This window comes from Paroedura picta, chromosome 2 (genome assembly GCF_049243985.1).
Source record: "Paroedura picta isolate Pp20150507F chromosome 2, Ppicta_v3.0, whole genome shotgun sequence".
NCBI lineage: Eukaryota > Metazoa > Chordata > Lepidosauria > Squamata > Gekkonidae > Paroedura > Paroedura picta.
Window position 1 is genome coordinate 146,382,300 of NC_135370.1, and position 23,406 is coordinate 146,405,705.

The 23,406-nt window shown below is 49.1% G+C and overlaps 1 protein-coding gene across 2 annotated transcripts in view; it reads left to right on the top strand.

The window, feature by feature from the left end:
- Positions 1-634: 634 nt before the first annotated feature.
- PAX9 (paired box 9) overlaps positions 635-23,406 on the top strand; it is a 40,899-nt gene continuing 18,127 nt past the window's right edge. The window contains exons 1-4 of one of the 2 annotated variants that reach the window (XM_077323142.1): positions 635-861; positions 1,871-2,491; positions 8,554-8,696; positions 12,987-21,437. In XM_077323142.1, the coding sequence (XP_077179257.1) occupies positions 858-861; positions 1,871-2,491; positions 8,554-8,696; positions 12,987-13,085 (867 nt within the window). In that variant the 5' untranslated portion in view covers positions 635-857 and the 3' untranslated portion in view covers positions 13,086-21,437. Of the gene's footprint in view, positions 862-1,870; positions 2,492-8,553; positions 8,697-12,986; positions 21,438-23,406 lie in introns of those variants that run through there. The other variant, XM_077323141.1, reaches the window with a different exon arrangement.

A 23,406-nucleotide genomic window follows, 5' to 3' on the forward strand; every position in this document is an offset into this window, starting at 1 on the left:
AAATACTCTGGAGTTAATTGTATTCCATCTTCAGCAACAGGAGAGGGGGCTAGGGGGCCGAACTGTGCACTCATATTTTGCACATATATGGGCGACAATGTTACGGCATTTCCCCAAGGATAGTGGCCCAAAAAGCAAAGCAAAGCAACCATGTAGGTTCAATTAGTTTTGCTCTTATTAGGGATTGCTAAGGCCGTGGTCAGATGGGATCACACGCTGTCAATTCCACAGCCACTTCTTCCAGGACCTTGACAATGTTGCAGTGCCCACCGATAATCTGATCTATGCGGAACCTCGACGGGCAGCACAGGCTGCCTGAAGGGGCCGGACGCTCTCCCGCCGAGCGGGGTCTTCCTAGTGGGGCGTCCGCTGCATGGCCATGTTCCTTCCCCTCGGGGCTGCCAGCAGCGAGCCCGGCGCGTTCCCATCGCGCTTCCCAGGCGTCCCTCGGGTGCTGCTGAGCCGGCGCTCCTGGCCCACAAGAGAGCGGAAGAGCTTCGCAGGACGAGCCCGTCCGTCATCGCGGCAGGCCAATGAGGAGGCTGGCTGGCCTTGGGTCCGCCCCCCACGGGGGCGTGCCCCTGGTGACTGAGAGTCTGGGACGCCCCGGCCAGCCCCGGCCAGCCCAGCCCACGTTGCTGCGAGATTGAAATGCAGAACTTAAGTGCCCTGCTGCACCGCGCCAGAGGCTGCCTGGGGTCCCCTTCCGTGACACCCTCGCGCTCTCCCGCCACGGCCAGGGTGGCCAGCCGGGGCCTTCGGCAGAGGGGATCGCGGGAGGCCGGCAACCGGCGTCGCCCAGCTGCCTTTGGGGACCGTGAAGCCGCCGCCGCCTCGGAGTCCTCTTGAACGGAGCCATGGGTAAGCCGAGCGGCGGAGGAGGGTGTGGGGCTGTCAAGTCCGGGAGAGGGGCCGGCCGGCGGGCATGAGCTGGGAAGTGTGTGCCGGTGTGTGTGATTCGGGGCCTTTGCCCAGCGACCCGCAAGCTGGAGGGCCAGCAGCACAGCGGCGGAGCCGGCGCGCGAGTGCTCGGCTGCTTCCTGGGCGTTCGGCCCGAGGGGAATGCGGAGTGCCTCCTTTCGGTTTTGGCGCAGGGCACGGTGGAGCCGGAGTCAAGACAGCCTTGCCTGCCCACCCCCACTCCCCCCCCCACAAAATGCTCACTCACACGCAAGCGGCTCAGGTATTTGGCTTTGGGGATTCTCCGCCGAGCTGCCGGCAGAGACGCCGGAAAGGAGGCTTTGCTCCGAAGAGCGTAAACCACCCAGGCTTCCGAGCCCACTTTCTAAAGGGGGGCGGAGGGAAAGAATGAGCATCTCCCCAGTTATTTCCCCGGACCCGACAGTCCAGACTGTGGCTGCGATCTTGAGCACGCTGACTAGGATGCCCTCTTGGCAGCCCAGGCTTTCTTTCCCGGGATCCCAAGGACCCCCCCCCCCTCGCCATGGCACCCTGCCCTCTCCCCTGGCAATCGTTTCCTGCCGAGCGTGTGGGCCTGGATCTGGGTTGGGAAGACCAGGGTGTTCAGCGCCGGTCAGCTGCTGGAGTTTGGGCAGCTCCAGCAGAGTCGCATCGCATTTCCCCCGAAGGGGCCTAGGCTAGACCACGAGAGTCTTCTGCGCCGTGTTTACTTGGGAAGTCAGTCCCGCTAAGCCCTGGGACCCTTCCTTCCTCCCTTCCAAGCAGGGCAAAGCGCGCAGGGACTGGGGCTTTCGGTGCCGACGCCCTGACGGGGCCATCTGCACAGGCCAGCTCGCTGGGGGTAGCGGAGGTGCTGGGGCTAGTGGAGCGCCATTGCGCTTGCCAGCCCTGGCCCTCCCCGGCCGCCGGCCACCCTGAGTCATGGCTCCGTGCCTCTGTTTGCTTGCAGAGCCCGCCTTCGGTGAAGTGAACCAGCTCGGTGGGGTCTTCGTCAACGGGCGCCCCTTGCCCAACGCCATCCGGCTGCGGATTGTGGAGCTAGCCCAGCTGGGCATCCGGCCGTGCGACATCAGCCGCCAGCTGCGCGTCTCGCATGGCTGCGTAAGCAAGATTCTGGCGCGCTACAACGAGACGGGCTCCATCTTGCCGGGGGCCATTGGGGGCAGCAAGCCACGGGTCACCACGCCAACGGTGGTGAAGCACATCCGGACCTACAAACAGCGGGACCCCGGCATCTTCGCCTGGGAGATCCGCGACCGGCTGCTGGCCGATGGCGTGTGCGACAAGTACAACGTACCCTCCGTCAGCTCCATCAGCCGCATCCTGCGCAACAAGATTGGGAACCTCTCGCAGCAGAGCCACTACGAGTCCTACAAGCAGCACCAAGGCGCCCCCCAGCCCGCCCTGCCCTACAACCACCTTTACTCCTACCCCAGCCCCATCGCTGGGGCCAAAGGGCCCACCCCACCCGGCGTACCGACCCTCCACAGCGCCGTCCACATGCCACGGACCTGGCCCTCGTCCCATTCCGTCACCGACATCTTGGGGATCCGGTCCATAACAGACCAAGGTAAGGGAGAGCTCTGTTCCTCGGAGCAGGGGAAGCTGGCCTGACTGCCTTGGGAGGGGATTAGTGGGCTGCTGGCCCCAGAGAGGGAACTCTTCGCAGGGCTGTTTCTTGAGGCTGCCTCCCAGGAAGGCCCTCTCCAGATTGCGCTGCAAATGTGGGTCCTCTCTATTCGATTTGGTTTTGTTTTAAGAAGCAGGACGGCTGTAGCAGCTTCAAGCCCAGCACGATTTTATTTCAGGCTAAACCTTCCTCTGCTAGAGCCCCCCTGGAGCACAGGCCTTGGCCCTCACAGGGAAGGCCTTGCTCAGGATATTTACCAGCAGCAGATCAGAAACCGCACTGTGAGTTTATCTAGGCCAGGGGTAGTCAAACTGCGGCCCTCCAGATGTCCATGGACGACAATTCCCATTGAGCCCTTACCAGTGAACGCTGGCAGGGGCTCATGGGAATTGTAGTCCATGGACATCTGGAGGGCCGCAGTTTGACTACCCCTGATCTAGGTGGTGGCTACAGATATCCGTTCACAACCCTGAAGACAGCGGTTGGCATTTCGGCCTACCAGGAAATAAACTTCATTCCAATCGGCCAGCTAAATCTTATCCGCCCCACCCCCAATCTCTTCTTTCTTTTAACTGTTGATTGATGCTCGGGTGTCTTGCACTGGAGCCAATGGCCATTAACCAAAGAAAGCACCTTTGGATAAAGCAAAGTAAAACAAGCTCCAGAGGTTGTCCCCACCTTACCTCGGTGGAAAGATGCCTTTCTGAGGAGTCATTTATCCTGAACACCTTGAATGTTTATTAAACGCGCTCATGTATAATGCTCTAATTAATCTCCCCTCCATGAAGTATCCTATGATGATGCTAATAATAAGCAACTACATTTGGAAGACATTCCCCTAATATATTCTTTGATTGTAAGAAATAGATATGCACTGGGCAAATTAAATTCATTCAAATGAAATGGAGCTGGGCTCAGGTGCACGAAACACAGCAAATTATATCTGTGCCAGCACATATGATAGAGAACAGAAGATACAGCTCTTGATTTATTGATTACATGGATGGATTGTCGCTGAACAAACAAGCTGGGCTGGGTTTAACCACGTTCACACTCCCATACTGCCCTCCTGGACTGGGGGAAAGCCCTGCTGAGACCAGATAAAGGTCTCTGGCTGGCAAGATCAGTTCCCCTGGTTTAAAAGGGGAAGGAGGTGGAATCAGGTTTAAATCTTTGATCCCTTGCCTTTATACTTGGGAGGAAGTCCCACTGACCCTCATGAAACTTGCTTCCCAGTAAAAGTGCCAGAGTGGGATGCCAGCACATTCCTGAAGCATATTCACATGGCTGGAAATCCAAAATCCTTGCTAATTTAAGCGAACAGGCTTCGAAGAGACAGGGGCTACCAAAAGCCTCGTTTTTAGCCCAACGGCTTCTGTATGGGGAAGCTGAATGTATGGTCCCAGGCGAGCATGCCAAGGATCGCAGGCTTCGGTATTATTTTCCCTATTACCCATTTAGGTTTATATATATATATATTCAAAAATACAAATATATAAACATCCTCAAAGCACGTGGGTTACTTCTGCAGCCCCCCTCCCCCTGCCACCCGGACTCGGAGGTATATTTACTTTCCTGGCCGGCCTTTGTGCGGGGTGTTGGCTTTCAAGTCCCGGGTTCCGAGGGCAAGGCATCTCCTTGAAATTACCGGCAAATCCCCCTCCAGTTCTTGCAATCAGGCCCAATTTGCTCAGACAGGAAGTTCAAATGTCACCTAATTGCTTTCGTTCTTCGGCTTCGCTTTGTTTTCCTCCGAAGCGGTGGTCCTGCAAACTGAAACTACCGAGGGCCAGCCAGCGCTTCGCCCCTTCCCAGGGAGCTGCCGCTCGGCTCGGCTCGGCTCTTCTCCCTCTCCCTGTCTGCAAGACTTTTCGGCCCGATTGGAAACGCTGCAGTTTAGAGACGGACGGGGAGAAGAAGGAGTCGGGTTGCTTCGAAGGCAAGTCTTAACTGTCAAGGGAATGATTTGGGGGCCACTGCCTCCAACCCCCCCCCCAGCGGATGTATCAACATGGGGGAGCCCCAGCTTCCAACAGCCCTTATTTCCGAAAAAAGTCTATTCAAGGTTGAGATCAGGTAGAAGGTGGCCAGTCTCTCTCCCCCGCCAGATGTTCTGCGCCACCCCCTTCACCACTCCGAACAATTGTGGGCGGCCGACTTCCCGACCCCCCCCCCCCTAGAAAAGGCAAGGCTGAAATGCTCCCAGTTCTTGCCAACGCCAGACTCTTGGGCCTCCCGTGTGCTTGTGGTTCTTTCCCTTGCTCTGGGAAATGACGGGGGTGACCTCGCCGCAGAACTCGGGGCTCCATTTCCCTCCCGCCCGCTTGACAGCGAGCGACCCCCGCCCGGCCGAAGGAGAAGCGTCCCCCCAAGAGACCCCAGCCGCGCCTTCCACGGGGCACTCCAGACTCCTGAGCACGGACGCGCCCCTGCTGTCAGCCCCCGTGGAGCTTAGGAGCAGCGCAGGCTTGCAGGCTGGAGGCCGGGCCTGTGCGAAGGCGAGGAGCTCCGGGCTCCGGGCTCCAGGCTGGGGGTGGCCTGCCCCGTAGTCCGAGTGTCTGGGCCGGCGTTGCTGCCTGGCCAGGGGGGGAGGGGGGCTCGCTGCATCTGCGAGTTGCGTGCCCGGGACCGGAGCACAGGTTGCCCCTCCACACGGGCGACTTAGAGATCAGCCGTGAAGGGCGCTCGCCGGGGACTGCGCGGAGGGTCTCTCGGGGCTTGTGCCGGGTGGGCTGCGGGTCTCGCCGGTTCGTGGACTCCCTTGCCTCTGCCCGGAAGCTGCCCCAGCCCCAAGCCGCCCCTGGCTGGGCCCAGCCGCGGGTGTGCGCTCCTTGCCGCGGCCTAGCACGCAGGCCAGCCCGGCGCAGCCTTGCCGTGCTGCCTCCCCACCGCTTGTTCGGGACAAGGCGAGGCTGTGGCCCCGGTCCGGCTGGCAGATCCAGCAGCAAGGGAGTTAAGGAGGCCACGTTGCGGGCATGGCGCCAAAGCACCCGCACAGGGAGGGCGGGGGGGAGGGAGGGAAGGGGAGCTTGTTCTCAAGCGGCGCGTTGTTGCCTCGGAAGGCTCCGCGGGGGTCCGGGCCGCAGAGCAGGGCTCCTCGTTCCCGAGGGAATGATCCCACTGCTGGCAGGGTCTGCTTGGGGGGCCCTTGCCACAGACCGGCTCTCCAAGCACAAGTGCTGCCCCGAGGCTTCCCCGTGTCCCGTTGGTTTGCAGCCTCATCTTGTGCGTGTTTTTTGGGAAACGAGAAGGTCCCGGTGACACGATCCCATGCGGGCGGCCGAGGGGATCCGGAGAGTTGTCCCTGACTGCACGAAGACAGCCGGGTGGCCAACTTCCTGCCGCTCTCTTCGTCCCTGAGCTCCCGGTGGGCGGGCGGGGGGGGGGGTGAGAAGGGGGGTCGCTGAAAGGCACCGGGAAGTTGCCTGGTCTTTCCACAACCGGCAGGTTCCCGAAAAACAGCCCCCCCCCCGGAGTCAGCGCTCCTGCCGGCTGGGGGCTCAGTCGTGCCCACCGCTCCTTGGGAAGGAGGTCAACCAAAACCTGCGGGCAAAGAAGGCAGCGGGGCTTCAGTCTGCCTTCACTCTGCCCACTGGGCTCGGTGGGAATACTCTGGAGTAAACGGCATCTGAAATACCAGCATGTCCTAGCCAAAACTCTCTCCAGTGTCTGATTTAAAGGGATCAATTAGTCTAAACTCTCCGGCTCCCTGTGACCACTTCCCTGCCTTAAAAGCCCCAGAGGAAGCTAAGCCTACCTGATAGGGAGGCGAGTTGATCCCCTTAGAATAGGAAGGGGCACCAACGAAAATTAGTGGATCATTTTTACCATTCAGGCTAACTGAATTCAAGGCTTAAGTGTGCAAAACCTTCAGCTGGATAAGCTCCTGGGGAACCCCCGGCGACACCCAGCGTCTTCCCGGGCTGAACGCGCAGTTTCGAAGGGTCCCTTCGAGTAATTTGCCTCCAGAGCGGGTGCGGAGCCTAGCCGAGGAGGCCGTGTGGTCAGGGCGCCTGCGCGCTCCCGCCAGTGCGCGTGTGTGGACGGGAATGGGGTTATTTACACAAATTTCCACCCAGGAGTGTTAAGCATTAAAAATTGCGTGCCTGTTTTTAAAGCAAATACGTCTTCGGGTTTCCAGCCAAGAGCGAAAAACGCGGGGTCCTTTTTCCTGGCTGAGAAATCCATGCCCCTGAGTCATTATCGGTCCCTGTACTAACTTAAACGCTTCCAGTTGGTTTTCCTGTGGATTCCAGTGGATCTCGCTCTCGGATCAGAATGTCTGCGCTGGCAATTCTGGCGTAAGATTGATAGCCACTGGGGTTTGCAGGGGGGGGGGGAATCAAAAGCACACACGAATTTATAAATTTATGTTATAAAAACATTTACTTGGCAGTAAGTTCTGTGGTCAGAATGCAACATATGAAGCCCGATCCTGCTATATTTGTCCAGAATTGAATCCCATTGAACCCCGATGGCTTACTCCTCGGTAACTGACCACAGGGTTTCTGCTTCATGAAATTGACTTCCCCAAAGGTGCCAAGGGTCGCAGCTGCTCACCTCGGTGAGGTCAAGCGAAGGGATCACAGACCAGGCGCTCTGCGGCCCCGGGAGAGGCCGGCTTCTTTGACTACAGTCCCCCTCCCCCCCTCCAGGTCCCTGATAGTTAAATCCTTCCTGTCTGGGATTTTTTTTTAAGCGTAACTAATCCGTGTTAAGTGATCTCCACGCAAGAAACGCCCCTTGTTGGGTCAGCAAAAACCACCCCCTGCAATACCCTTGGCATGAATTCTGGCAGCCAAAAGGCATGCATCGTCTGCCAGCCGACCACGGCAGTAATAGACAGACGCACACTTTAAAACCAAAAAGACACTAAAAACAAAAAAAGGTTTCCTGTATCAATAAGAGAAACCCTCAAAAGACAACTTGTGAATGAAGGGGCATCACTTGAACTTCTGAAGCCTGTTGAGGCGTCTGTCTCACCTTTGCCCCATAAGTCATAGATAAGGACCTGGGACTACACATTTACTAAATTTCAGATTCCTTCTGTTTTTTGGGGTTTTTTTTAATGCATGCTGAGTCCATTGGGATGGCAAATTCAAACTGCTGGGCTGAAATAAGTGAGGTTTTAAAACTAACAGTCCAATTCTAGAAAGCCTTTCCTGGAAGTAAATCCCAGTAAGTAGACCTGAGTAGGTTTTTCCATAGACCTACTTAGGATTACTCTGTATATAAAAATTAAGTTCTATCGAAATGAAGTCGTATTGTCAGCCCACTACTGTTGTCAAAAGAATCTCCGAATTGTATTTCCTCCGAAGTAATCATGCTTTGCCTGCGACCCATTGAATTCCGTGGGTTTCCCTTCCCAATAAAAATGCACGGGAGGACCCCTTTGCAGGGCCCAAATCCTGTGCACGTTTATCTGGAAGTCACCTGAACAGGACAGAGAGGAACTTTCTTCTGCCGCAGAATCTGAACACGGTCCTGGCAATCAGTCGGATCGACTTCAGCTGCAGGGAAGAGATATTTCTTCCCCATAGAATTGTCAACCAGCTTCGTTTCCTGGCCTTCTTGCCGGTGAGCTGGATCTGAGGCTGCCACGGGGCTCCCGGGAGGAACGGACCGGACCGGACCGGACCCTCTCCCGGCTTCTCTCCTGAGCCTGGGCTCCTTGCCGAGGGAGGGAGGGAGGGAGGGAAGGAGGGACAGGGATGCCAACAGGACCAGTCCCAAGCTAGGGTGCTGAGGCTGGCTTGGCGCCCTGAGCTTGGGGACGTGGAGACGAGACCCTCGGAAAGGTTGCCGACAAGCTGATGTCCTTTGGAAAGCGCTCCCCTCGCCACTGCACGTCTGGTGTCCACAGAGCAAGGGATGCCGTTGGGCTTGCATGGCGGGGGCGGGGAGGACGAGGCCGTTGTGTCTGTGGCTGGCGGACACCCTCTTTCTCGCGGGCTGCTGCTCCTTCCTCACCCCCCACCCCTTGCCGTGTGTTTTGCCCGCAGTGAGCGACGGCTCGCCCTACCACAGCCCCAAGATCGAAGAGTGGAGCAGCCTGAGCCGGAGCAGCTTCGCGGCCGCGGCCCCCCACGCGGCAGTGAACGGGCTGGACAAGAGCGCGCTGGAGCAAGAGGCCAAGTACAGCCAGGTAAGGGGAGCGCCGCCGCCAGACCCGGTGTGTGTGTGTGTGTAAGAGGGCCGGCAAAGAGGAAAACCAACTAGTCCGGAGCAGAGCAGGGCATCTCATCAAATCGTTTCGGGACTAGGGGAACCCCCCCCCCCCTTCTCCTAGGTCGGAGAAAGTCTTACTTTCGAACGTATTTAGACGCGATGGGGATACTGTTTTGAACCCCCCCCCCCACACACACACACACACTTGCCGTATAAGCAGCAGCGCTTTGGGACGCAGGAAGAAGAAGGAGCAGTGCTATCCTAAGCCAAGCCACACCCTTCTAGACCCTTTGGAATCAAATGGGCTCAGAAGGGCGCGACTCTCTTTAGGACTGCTCTGTTCGTAGGAGACAAAGGTCCTGCCATCCTCTGAACTGGTGTTAGCACCGCTGAAGTTAGCGGGATGAGACAGATTTAGGATCTAGGAGGAAGGCGGAGGTGAGTGGAATGCTAGATCGACCCAGCAGTCCTGCCGCCTTCGAAATCCGTTGTTTTTTCGTGGGTTTAGGAGGGTGGGAGGGTCCTTGGGGTGGCCCTGAGATCAGTTTGCTGTACGGGTTCCCAGCGGGCAGAGGGGGGAAAGCAAGAGGACATCGGGGAGGGGGAAGAGGGGCGGCTCTCAAGCGCCCCACAGAGCCCAGGCCGGGAACTCCCCTTGGGTCTGGCCCGGGTGGCTTCAGAGTCTGGGCGAAGGCAGCCAGCAAGGCGGATCTAATTAGGGAGCTCCCTCGGGGCGACTGAAAACGTCTCCCCCGCGGTTGAGATTAGCCCGAGAGATCGACGCCGCTGATCTTTGCTTGGCGCCCCCCAGCCCCCACCCCCAGCTGACCTTTCAGCCTTCCCGCGGAGGAAAGGGATGCTTAGTCCCCCGCCCCCCTCCACCCGAGAGAGACGCACCTCCTTCTGGGCTGCTGGGCTGCTGCTTCTCCCCTGGGTCTCTTGTGAGGCTAGCTGGCGGGCCTCAAGCACACCGACCTGCTTCGCCTGTTGCGCCGGTCCCTGAACCGCAGGGGGCGGTGGGGGGGGGGGGGGGGAGAGCCAGGTCTTTTGAATGCAGCCCCCAAAGCTGCACACACGTTGGGGTTGCGGCTTCTGCGGCTGCCCTTGGACCCTTATCTCCTGCCTAAGCAGGGCGAGGATCAGATTGAGACGAGCTGCTTGGAGCGGCTGCGCTTTTGGGACCGGCCAGATGCGCTTTTGTAACGCGGTGACCGAGGGGTGCCGTGGCCCTTTGGCCAGCAGTTCTTCTGCTCCTCCCCGGCCAGGGCCGAAGCTGCGCTCCGTTCGCCTTTCAGTGTATCCCTTGTACCCACCCTCCCTCCCTCCCCCACCGCAAGGACCCTTCGTTTGGGAGTCCTTGGCTTTCCCCCTTTCGTTGCCTTCCTTCCTTGGGAGCTCGTGGTTTGGCTTTCCTTGTTTTCAGGCCCAAAACGGAAGAGATTCAGTCTCCCCACCCGCAGTCCATTATATCCAGGCTAGATCCTGATTTTGGAAATGGTAGGATTAAATACTTGGAAATCCTGGGGTTTAAGGAGAGGGGGGAGCACACAACTGTCTCGGATTCACATTTAATCAAGAGCAAGCTCCTTCAAATGTACTGGCAAAGGCCTTCACCCTTCTGTGCAAATCAGTGGGTTTTCCAAGCACTTAACTTTTGCTGGATGCAACTTTTGGAGGTGAGCTTCGATGGCAATAGGCCAGGAGTGGCCAAAGTGTGGCTCTCCAGCTGTCCCTGGACTACAATTACCAAGAACCCCTAGGGAAACCCCCAGGGACTCATGGAAATTGTAGTTCATGGACATCTGGAGAGCCATACTTTGGCCACCCCTGCTATACGCATTGGTTATCGAAACAGGCCTTAGCATGCACCTGGAGCATCAGGATGCCAGCTCTACATTGCTGCACAACTTGCTGCAGCCCGAAGCATCCATCTGCTAAATGCTACTCCTGGGGGTGGGTAGCATTTCCCATAAATTCCCATAAGCAGAATTTATTTATTGATTTGATTTCTACACCAGCCTGTGTAGGAGTCTGGTTTAGTGTAGAGGCTTGCTGTAGAAGTGTGTGCATATGTGCAGGGGGGGGGGGAGAGTGTCAGCAAAAATCACCCCCTCCTTTGCCCAGGGGAATTTTCTCCATGGGATCTAATCTGTAGCCTGTAGGTGCTTCTGAGATGCTCTGGAGAAAGGAAAGTGCAGAAGTATTTTAAAGAAGTAAATACATGTAAGCATATCAAATGTCCTTATTCATTTAGAGCTCTATTATATCTACCCAAATGTCAAATGGACTGTGTTCTGATTGTGGCTCAAGATAGTTGCCCTGATTCATCCACTTATTTATTGGCATTTGACCCTCAGCTCAGTAGAATGCACTTGTAGGACACACTATTGTAAGAAAATGATTACAAGCATGTATGCTGCTTGGGACTGCTTAAAGAAAGAGGAACAAAAGTGTGGGGGGACAGTAACAATAACAACAACAGCAGCCTGGGGACCCAAGAGGAGTCATGGCAGAGGCGGGGAGGGGGGGGAGGGAATGTCTGGAAATCCATCTGAATTTTCCCAGCTCACCTGCTCATGTTCTCCAGGTCCAAGCAAATCTTTCCCTCTCCGTTTCTTGCTCTTTATTTGTTGTGATCCTAGATCAGCCACCTTTGACACTCAGGCAGAATCATTCATACATCCACATAAACTAAATTCCAGCTGCATAAAAAGTGGATTTTAATAGGACAGAGATATTAATTAATACAATCACGTAACCAGCTGCTTTCTGGTTTAATGTGCCAAGGTGTGAAATCATACCATTAAGGTGGTATGATATCATAAGAACCACCTGATAGGAGGAGGGCAGAATAAAAATAATCAGGTCCGCCTAGAACATTTTTAAAGCCTGGAGTTACCTCTGTATAATTATGTATGTAAATACTCTCCTTTTTATGCCATCAAGATACAGCTGACTGCTAGTAACCCCATAGGGTTTTCATGGCAAGAGATGTGCAGAGGTAGTTAGCCATTGCCTGCCTCTACATCACCCCTCTGGGATCCCTTGGAGGGATCCCATCCCAGTACTAGCCAGAGTTGACCCTGCTTAGCTTCCAAGATCTGAGAGATCAGGCTAGCCTGGACTACCCAGGTCAGAACAAATAGCCCTGCACAGGAACTGAATATACCGATACAGGGATATGCATCAGGCTGTATTGTGTGTTTTTGGTTTTTTTGAGGGGTGGGGGAATCTATGCCTTTTGTTTAATATTCAAATACATCTTTTTGCATGCCTTGGCAGTCTCCTGTATATACAGAGACTCCTTTGTATTTTTTGCTGTCTTGATTATTGGAGTCGGAACAGACTATCAGGTATAGGGGTGACAATGCTTTTATGATTCGAAACTATGAAGCCGATACTTATATTTCACTCAGCATTCAGTTTCTCTGCTGTTTTTAAACTGAGGATCTTTAAACTGAGGATCCCAGTTTTAAAATGAGGATCTTAGCTATGTGTTTTCACAATAGTGTTCAATACAAAGATGCAGGTAATGCTACTAGCATCAGATCAGATTTTTGAGTCTTTTTGTTTTATTTTGTCTGGTGCACTGAATAGACAGTGACACATTTCCAGATGTCCAAACAAGTTGTCCAAATATGTTGAGAAACGTTTAAGACATTGGTGCAACAAGGGATTTTTTTTTAAATTCACATTGTTTCAAAATATGGTAATTTTTTCTTAACAAATCACAAGTCTTTAATGGCCAGTCACCCCCTTCAGTTCACCCAGTCTCGGTGTTCCACACAGTTATCCTGTGACAAACGAGTGATTAAGTTTTCAATAGAATTGAAATATACTCAAGACCTTGATCGCTAATATCTCATTAGGCCCCAATCCATACTCCACTGTATCTTTATCCCTGCATATGTCTATGTCCACATATTTAGCCCTGAAAGATGCATTTTAAACCAAAAACATAAATATTTGAGCAACCTTCTTTTGCAATCCTTAATTTATGCCTTTTCAGTAATGGTGTTTTCTGTGTCTCAGTCTTGAGAATGTTTTTTTTAAAAAAATGTCTTAGCTTCAGGGAATCCTTTCCGCATTGATTTTTTTGCCCAGAAATCTCCACACACCTGCTAAAGAGCCTATGTGTACCATCAGGGATTCCCGGCCATCTTAGGGGACAGTCTTGGTTTATACAAACAAATTGGTCACTGTTGCACAAAACCTTTCAGTGTAACCCAGAATCTACCAACTATTCACCTGCATCTGTGTATTGCAGGGGAAGATGATGGTGGTGGACGCTGGTCAAACACATTCTAGGGATGCTTTTTTGCCATCATTGATTTTCTCATCAAGAAACGCCTTCAGAAGCTTTTGAGGAACAACAGTATTGCTATGAACCCTGAAAACCACTGGCCTCGCCTGTAAACCAGCTAAACTGGAATGCTTGGATTGAAAGCAGTGCACTCGCCTTATTGTTCACTGAAAGATATGTTGAATTGACATAAATGGTCTAGGGGCACATTAATTTAAATTGTACCCAAAAGGTGTGTGTGTGGTGGGAGGGGGGGGGGTCAAGTCTTAGTTATTTGCCAGAGGAAACAGAATTGTTGCAGTTCAGATGTTTGAACACTCCGTTGGTAGGCTATTCCCCAGGTTTTGTGTTTGCATGGACCTGTGCCTCCTGTGCCTAGGGAAATACTCTCTTGCTTGTCCTAAGTGCACTGGGTGGATAAGGACATCACAGTTCCCCATAATGCTAAACTAGAAAACCATGAAGTAAGGAAAGGACTCCCCCCCCCCTGAAAATTCCATCCCTGCCATGGGTCTCAAAGTGTTACTTCTAGGTAGGTGTATTACAAGTGTGGGTGTCTGTGAACTGGCGCAAGAGTAGACTATGGTCCAAGGCACCCTCAAGTTGCATCTCAGTTCAGCCATCTGTACTGACCTTAAGCATCTACCTCTATCAGCCTTTGTAACATACTGATTCACTTTGTAGCAGCAGGGGCTCATGGGAATTGTAGGCCGTGGACATTGGGAGAGCCACAGTTTAGCCTTTGCTCTCTACCTTCATAAGTCTCTGGGATCCTGGGGGAGAAACCCTCATACAGACATCTGCTTCCATTAATGTGTTGGTCCTTGCTGGGTTACAGTGAATGACTGTGTTTAGAAGCCAGCAGTCTCCACAAAGCCCTCCTCAGAAGCTGTGAAGTGGCGCTTCTCATCCTATTAGGCAGACTTACGGACAATTTGGCCATCTCTATACAGTTTTGGGGACTGGTACACAGTCTCTTTTGAGCCTCTTGTGGCGCAGAGTGGTAAGGCAGCCGTCTGAAAGCTTTGCCCATGAGGCTGGGAGTTCAATCCCAGCAGCCGGCTCAAGGTTGACTCAGCCTTCCATCCTTCCGAGGTCGGTAAAATGAGCACCCAGCTTGCTGGGGGGTAAACGGTAATGACTGGGGAAGGCACTGGCAAACCACCCCGTATTGAGTCTGCCATGAAAACGCTGGAGGGCGTCACCCCAAGGGTCAGACATGACTCGGTGCTTGCACAGGGGATACCTTTACCTTTACCTTTTACACAGTCTCTTTTAAAAAATAATTATAATTCCATTAGTATTCCAGATACTATGAATTACTTCAGGAGCAGTTTAATGGCTCAGCTCTGGAGCAGTGGTGCTGAGTGCAAATGAATGAGGGACTGTGCTCAGCATCATGGGTAACCATCCCTCTTCTGGTCATCAGAGAACCAAGTGGCTTATTCGTTACCATTAATAGTGCTAATTCACTTGAACCCTGAGTAGTTATTACTGGGGCTGCAAACCTTGATCAGATTAATTGGGCAATATAAGCCAGTTTTAAAGGAGAAATATTTTGTTTAGGTGACTGGCCTGAGAAATAAGGGCATACCTGTTTGATTGTTTTAGAGGTTACTTTGGGTCTGATCTGTTACTGTTGTGAGGGAAATATACAAGATGGTATTTTGGCCCATAATGCCTTGCAGGTTTTCTTTTGCAGACAGGCAGGTTGACTCAGAGGCAAATTTCATTTTATTCACTGAGCCTTATTCACAGGGGAGTGTTCTTAGGACCCTAGCCTGAAAGTCTTCTTACAACAGGTGTTTGCTCTGTACATCAGAAAAGCACCAGATTGACAAAAGCACCAGATTGACAACACATGTCAAACTAATCTATGCATTAAGCAATTGGCAGAAAACATAAAGATGATTAACTAACTGATATATATATATATAAAATTAAAAACCTTTAATCAGTCCACAGTTCCCACTTTCCAAAGAAACCAAAAAGCAAACCGGTCCCAGCAGGACACGGGACATGATTAGTGTGTCCAGCCTGCCGTGGTGTTTGGTTGCACGTCTGGGCTTTGAGAAGTGTGTTCCTAGGACAGATGAATTATTTACTTATTATTGAATTAATTTATCTTCTGCCCTTTCAGTGGACAGAGCAGATCATGTGCGATTGAGGGGCATTACAGGCATTTCTCCTGCCATATTCCTGTAAAATGCGAGTTTTGCCTGTGGGCTAAGGACTGCATGCTGTTTTCCTAATCTCCGGAGTTTCCTGAATGAAACTTGATTACCCAGATTCTGTGCAGGAAGTGGTGGTTTTGTAATTGCATCCTTAGAACACAGGAGTAACCTCAAGTCAGTGGGACAGATTCACCACTTGAATCCTCTGACCCGTATGTCACTCGGTCACAGGTCAGTGATGCTGTCACCAGTATTAATCTATCAGGGAAGGTCACCCCAACTTTTGTGGAAGGACTGCTAGAGTTGTGGTGGGGGTGATATAGATTTTATTTTATAGCTAGCAGTGAGCCAATGAAATACTTTAGATTTGGTTAGTTCTATGGCTGAAAGTGAATAATTTGCCAACAAATTTATCTGAAAACTCAGTTTTTCAATATCTGCATAAACTGACACTTTCTAATGCAGCCGTCACCATGAAGAGCTCCTTCCCTCGTGTTCTCTATCATCCTCAGCAGAAATTCAGCAGATGTCTGTTTTGTTCCCAACTGTATCCATGAATCCATCCCCTTTGGAGTTTTTGCTTATTCTCCAGTTGCTAAAAGTGTAAGAGGACTACGAGGGGATGGAAAGGAAGTAATTGTGCAGCAGTATTCCTGACCTGAATAGCCCAGGCAAACCCAATCCTGTCAGCTCTCAGAAGCGAAGCAGATTCAGTCCTGGCTAGCTCTTGGAAGGGTGACCTCCATGGAACACGAGGGCTGTGATGCAGAGGCAGGCAAGGGCAAACCACCCCCAAAAGTCTCTTGCCTGGCAGCTGGGCAACCTGAGAGTCTCCTGGCTATATTACACGCACACCATAAATCATATAGCATTACGTATGAAATGGCGGAGGATGAGGGTGCTTGGTGATAGATTTATGTTCTGTTCATTTCTGATCATCGTCCAGTACTAGGTTAATAGGTTGCAACTGATGTGCGTGTGCACGTGTACGTGTGTGTGTGTTCACACACACACACACACACACACACACACACAGAGCCCTCTGCAGCCACAGAGTGGATAGCTTCTTCTGCCCAGCTCCCCCCCCCCCAGTCCTGTCACCTGAGATCCCATGGGGAGAGAGTGGGTAGCAGAAATTGCATCTCTGTCCTCCTTTGCAGCTGTAGCACTATTAAAAGATTAGGAGAGACCTCCATTTGGCAGCCTGGAAGCTGTACATAAAGCTGTCTGGTCTCCTGAACTTACCTTCAGAGGGAAGAGGCATAGAAGCTGGAGACCACCTGTTGCATTCTGAAGCAACCCAGCAGTAGTTCATAAGCCTTCTTTACACCTGGGGTAATAAAAATGTCCTAAAGGTCACGTACATGCCAGGTAGCTTCCTCACATGCTCTCTGGAATCATATTGTGATAGAGAAACCACTTTGTCATATTTGACTGGAGGGACTGAATTAAGTCTTGCAGGGTTTTTTTTTTCTTTCAAACTTTAAAGCAACTAGAATCTCTATGAACAGCATAGGTGTTTAAAATTTACAAGAGCAGAATGCAGGAAGGAAGGGTAGCTTAGCTGTGAAGGCATAACAGATTGGCAAAATGATCCCACACACACACTTTGTTTCACAACCTAAGCAGCACCTTCTTGAATCAACCCCCTCCGAAAGAACCCTAGCAAGCAGCAGGTGCCATGCAGTTGGGACGTAGGCATCTGGTGGTCTTCTCATAGGTGGCAGAGCACCTCTTGCTCCTGTGGCAGGGCTCCCTGTGGAGCTGGGCTTGCACACTGCCCCCCTAAGGGGGGAAATGGTATTTCAGGCTGCCTCTGAGACTGATTTGCTACATTATTTGTTCTGCAGAGGTTTGTGTAGTGATAGGCGATTCCATCATTTGCCAGAGTTTGGGAATGGCTTATGGCTGGTAAAGACGACTTGGGCAGCTAGTCGTCCAAAATGAGAAACTTTTCAGATTGTATTTGGCTTCTGAGCGGTTTATTGAAATTACTTTAGCCTGATTTTAATCATCCACAAATGTTTTAATGACTGAAAAAGCTGCCACCAAAGTGAATAGTAACGAAGCAGAGCTACTGCTGTGGCTTGTGTTGCAGACACTACATGCGTCTTTTTTGACATTTGCAAGTGACGTGGACAGCATCCGCTTGGAGTCCTGGTTGATAGAAATGCCGCACTGATTACTTGCTTCTGGACCCCCACCTCTCCCACAGTTTCCTGGGGGAACCTAAGCAATAGCAGAACCATCTTTGAATCCAGCACCATCTTTCAGACCAGTAAAGTCTAGCTTAAGGTATAAGCCTCCGTAGACACTTTTGTGTGTCTCTGAAGAAGTGTACATACACATGAAAGCTTATCCCTTGAATGAATAAAGGTGCCACTAGACTCAATTCCCCCCCTGCTGCTTCAGTGTAATATGGCCACCCATCTGAATCTAAGGAATAAAGCCAAACAAGTTGTCTAATGTCCGGTTGGCACCAGCTAGAATATAGCCATTTAATGTCCATCTGTATCATCAGCTCTCCACATCAATCTCCAAAGCGGTAAGGAAAATCTTACCTTTCTTCTGCTTCCATAGATTTCTGAGCAGCATCATAGAATCATAGAGTTGGAGAGGACCCCCAGGGTCATCTAGTCCAACCCCCTGCAGAATGCAGGAAATGGCCACAAGAGCCAAGCACCTATACAGTCTCTTCTGTCCACTGACAACCTGCCAAAGTCCATAGAATTAGCATTTCTGCCAGATGGCTATCTAGCCTGATTAAAAACTTTAAGAGAAGGAGAACCTACTGCCTGGCTTATCCTCACCAAAGAACACTATGCAGGTTATTTTTAAATTTTAAATTTTATTGAATGGCACATAGAAAAGATTCAGCTGGAAAGTTGCATGCAGTTCTGTACATACAATGATATATACATATGCATGCTTATGCTCACAAGAACCCATCTCTAAACTTTTATAATCAAATAGATCTATCTACTGTATTTCTGACTTGGTTTTCTATCAGTGTAACATCAATAAATCACAAACTGCACAAGCACCTGGTGCTTCTCGGTTGCTGCTGTCATGAATTTACTGGCTGCCTCAGACAACTTTTACCGCAGATCCTGTCAGCCGGCGATCAGACATTTCTTAACAGAGGGCAGAACAAAACCGAGTCTCTTCCAACGAGGCTTTCAAGTGGCTGCATATTCAGAAGGTTTTGAGCTTGTTCGACTTCTCCCCACATCCCTTGTTGAGCAATTTTGCCTGTTTCCCCCTATGTAGGAGGCTTCTGCTAGTGGGATTGTTGTCTCTCCTATGAAACCCATCTGTGTCCTTCTTTCTCTTCTTTCAGCAGACAATATCTGAAAATATTTAGTTCCAGCTTCCCAGGGAAGTTCCAAATTTATTACCCTTTTCTCCTGTAGCTCTCTTTTCCCTAACCTGTTTCTAATTGAGTCTGTGGTTTGGTTTTCATTGACAGGATCTCTGAGAGTGCCTCGCGTATGTGTCTGGTTGTGTTGTACTGTAGTTGTATCCTGCTGTTTGTACAGACTTTTTGCAGAGTCGATAATTGTCAGTGGAGTCAATCATATTTATTTTTCTAAGAACAGCTTTCTTTGAAATGTGATAAATAACTGCATGGTGCCTTGTTAATAGAGTGTCCATATTGACAACTCTTTTTTGTGATAATTTTTAACTTTAAAATTAAACAAAAATATATCGACAATTTAAGATTATCCTTGCTTGCTCCCCCTCCTTGCCTTACACTCTGAACACTCTGAACATAATTCTCTATCAAAAGAAATCATATCCATCCTAAGCACATTTATGGCAAACAAAGTTCCACTGAAAGCAAAGATACAAGGATAATTTATTGCAATGTATGAATGTATTGCAATGTATGAATAATTTCAGATTGCCAAAGAAGTGTCTGCTAAAATATATTGCCACAGTTAATAAAGTTTCTTCTTTCCGGTAGCCGAAAAGTATTATGCTGATGAAACCCTACGGGTTTCTGTGTCTTTTCTGATCTCTTTTGATCCTTGTGCACCAAGAGTGATAATCAAATCTTAGATTTCTGATGCAGTTGAGAAACAAGATTTGTCTTGAATTGAAAATGTGAAATGCCCAATACAGTTCCGTGTTATTGAAACAACCCATAATCTAACTTGTGATCTAGAAAACTGGTCTCCGGGGAGGGTCTTCACTGCTGTTGGCTTCTAGTTTATGCCAACCTTGACTGTGGGAGACTACTTAAGAAATGGAAGTGTCAGACTTACTTCCCAGGCATATTTGTCTTACGAGACGTCGGAGTCATTCTTTCTCCAGTGCTGAAGGTGCTCAGAAGTTAGTACTGCTGTTCATGTTCATTTGTAGTAAACAAGTTTTGTATGTTTTAAAATTTGCTGCCGGATTTCATCAGCCACCCCATCCTCGTTAGGCGGACATTTTGAACAAGCTTTGCATTGTTTCAAAATCCTGTGAAACTTTTTTTGATCTGAAGCAAAAGTAATATGCATGTGCGCCCTGGCAGGCAAAGCCTCTCTCGAGCCACTTTCGGCTCTTAGAAACAAACGTCTGCCTTCAAATAGATGCGTATTCCTCATGGGATTCTCCTTCTCTGAGTAAGATTTATTTGCGGATGATCATGATGCATCTATCGCCAATGAGGCTGCCTGACTTGTTGTAGCAGATCTTTCCATTAGGCAGAAATTTACGATGGCTATAAATTGCACAAGTTGATTCATGGATATAATTGGGCATGCAGTATGTTCATAACTAGTATCATTTTTTGAGTACGTTTTCATCCAGGCTATCCAAACTAGCATTCAGAAGCGCTTCTGTTCATCTGAATTAATTTTTTGGCAGTTTCCACATTTTCCTTATTTCAGACTTCACTATGTGACAAAAGCTAGTAGCGTAGTCCTATGCAGAATTACTCCGGTGTAAGCCCGTTGATTAGGACTCGCAGTAAGAGTTGTGCAGCTAGTATGTCTTTTAGTGCCGTTTTCAAACTACTTATTTCAAAGTGTTTCTTAATAAACTGGTTTGAGAACTGCAGCCTCGTTGTTCTCCTTAGCAGCCAAATTAATGATTTTTCCCCTGGCTTACAAAGAGAGCTCCATTAACTTTAATTAACTGATCACCTGCAGAAAGGTTAGCACCATTTCTGTCATTGTGTCCAAAATGAACAGGAGGCCATAGTTGTAGAATTCAGCCTAGCACACAGGTGCTACGACTAATTTCTTTGGAAATTTTTGAAGGTGGAGGGATTTTCAGGGGTGTGTGTGGATGTGTCCAAGAGTGATTGCCACTTTAATACTTTAAAAGGAAAGTCTGAAGTGACATAACTGTGTTAATGGCATCTTCACAAAACACCTCATCAGCAATCCAGAGTTCCATTACATATATGCTGATTAAGCCGTGCTAGATCCTCCCTTGGGATTACATACATTACTTTAATTATTTAACTCCTAGTTACTGTCCAATAAAGAGAATTGATGTAGCATGTTATGTCCTTTATACTTACAGCTGGGCTTCCTTTTGCTTCCAGTTGCCTTGCTTTTCTGATACTCTTCATTTATGGGCCGTCTATGTTCAGGAGTCAAATACAGCTAGGTCCCTTAGGACTTGGTTTCCAAGAAATGTGTTTGAATAAGATTTAGGGTCACTCATTCATTCAGTTTAAAAAAGTGCAGCACTGCTGCCATGTCCCTTGGTTATATAAACATACGACTCCCGCAGCTCTTGCACAAATGTTAGGTAGTTTGGTCTGTTGGAAACGTTTTTATATTCTGCTGAGTTGTAGATGTCAAGTGAGTAGTGAGGGAATTAGCTATTTTCAGAGAAATATCCATGTCCTAAAAGCTGAGGGTGATGACAGAACCAGTCCATGTTTCAAAAATGATGTCTATATTTCTTTGTGCAGCTCATGTTTAGACAAAAGCTGCACCTTGAATACTAGTGTGCATTTCTGAAGTATGCCACATCTGGTCATAAAAGGTAGGGTACTAAGAAAGGCAGTGCTTGAAGTAAGGGGAGGGGGAGACATTCTTAATGAAATCTGCAAGCCCACCTCCTTCGTACTGTGGACTTTAACCCCTCGCACTGGTCCTCAAAAGTCACACACCTCACCCTGTTCTTATAGGGTGCCATACGAATTACTTGCATAATTCTGGGGTAATTGTGAGTCAGGGTTCTGTGGGCATACGCAAAGCAATCAGGAAATTATTTGGAACTTTTGTGCCCTCTTCCAGTTTAGACTATGAATTGCAAGACCACTCGTTTTCCACTCCTGATTAACCACACTGAAATGAGTGAATTGGGTCCTTGTGAATGTCATTTTTAGAGCTCCACCTTCTGTGTTGATGACTTTCTTTAATCTTGAAATTGATTGGCAATATAACTGAATATTAATTCAGGACGAGTTTCTCCTGAACATTTACCATATTGTTGTATGATAATTAAAAACACGTTTATTTCCCGTATTCTTTTTAAAAGAAGTTTCTATTGGGGATATAAGCAGAGAATTTGAAGAACTCAGTGTGTTCCAGCATGTGACCTATATTCTCAAAAATCCAGCTCCAATTATTTGATTCCTTTCTAGTGTTGTCATCATTTTGGTTTATTCATTTATCTATACATCGGTCTGCTGATTGACATTTTACTATTCTTTGTCTTGGATTTTTAATCCAGTCCACACTCCAGACCAAACCTACTGCCTGATAATATAATTTTATATCTGGAACTGCAACACCCTCCCCCCTATCTTTTTCTCATCTTGAAGTATTTTAAAATTTATTCTTGGTTTTTAGCTATTCCAGATTCATTTGCCTGTCAGTATTCTTCCTTCTATATTGTTTAGGTAGCATTTGAAATTTTAAAAAATATTAATTTTGGCAATACATTCCTTTTGATTGCTGAAATTCTACCCAGCCATGAAATTTTTAATTTTTTTCCATCTAGGTAAGTCCACTTGTATCAGTTTCCAGGTGTCTAATAGTTATTTCTGAAAAAAAATTACAATTTGGTCCTGTTACATTTATTCCCTAGATATTTAATAGGACCGGTGGCTACTGTGCGTTCTGTATTTTTTGTGGATCCAAAACTGTTAAACCACGTTAGCTGCATAACTTTTCGTTTTAAATTCTATATCATTCATTTTTATTCCTTTAATCCTTATGTTTTGTCTAATCTTTATATGTCTCCATTGCTAGGATAAATAATAAAGGTGACAGGAACAGCCCTGGTGTATTTTTAAAAAATGAAATTGCTTCTGTTTGTTTTCCATTTGTTAAAATCTTTGCTTATTGGTTCTGTACTTTGCACCCCAGAATTCTATGCCACAGCCCATTTGCTGAACAGAAGGCAAGTTTTAAAGCACTTAATAACATGAGTGGAAATTTCCTTCAGCTCTTATATATTGTGAGTAGACTCTGAGCAAGCTGCAATTTCTGGGTTGAAGCAAGAGCTTCTGATGTACAGGAAGGATTATTTGATCAAGTGTGTGAATGGAGGTGAGCGGGAGGGGCAGGCAGGCTAAAAAGACACCCCACTTGAGGTCATCATAACATTGGTGGTTCTGAATAAGGAATTTAATGGAGTGCAAAGCTGGAGACCAGGCAGATATATGTAAAAAGGCCTGGTAGATAGATTCAGAAAAGAGGGCCATGGGAGACAGTTGATTGGGTTGGGCATTGGTTGGGCATTGCAAGAGGTAGGATTCTAGGACTCCTTGACCCTTGTGATGCAACTTTGTTCATATAGGTCCAATGAACTTTGTTCATATAGGTCCAATGGTAATAGCAGGGTCTGTATGGCCCATAGAAATCAATATGACCAAAGAATTTATTCATCAAGTTAACTGTCTCTTGGCATGATCCAGCCAGCACAATTTAAAGCTTCTTTGGGGAGAAGGAAGGACATGCTTAAATGTGGAATAAAAAAAAAAATCCTTGGTTCATGTCCAAGCTCCTTGCTGAGATTAAGGGGATATATACTCAAGTAACCTGTTTAGGTCTCAAGGGCTTTCAGTCTACCCTGGGTTGCTTCAATGATATGAAAGCAAATTCTGTAATCAATGAAACTTATTTTCACATAATGACCACACTCCAGGATAGCATTGGCTGTTCTTAATTCAGTCTAGAGTCATAAAATCCTAATGCAGCTGTAGAGATGCACTTGAGAGTGGCCAGTGTATTTGGAACAAGGGTACTCTTCCT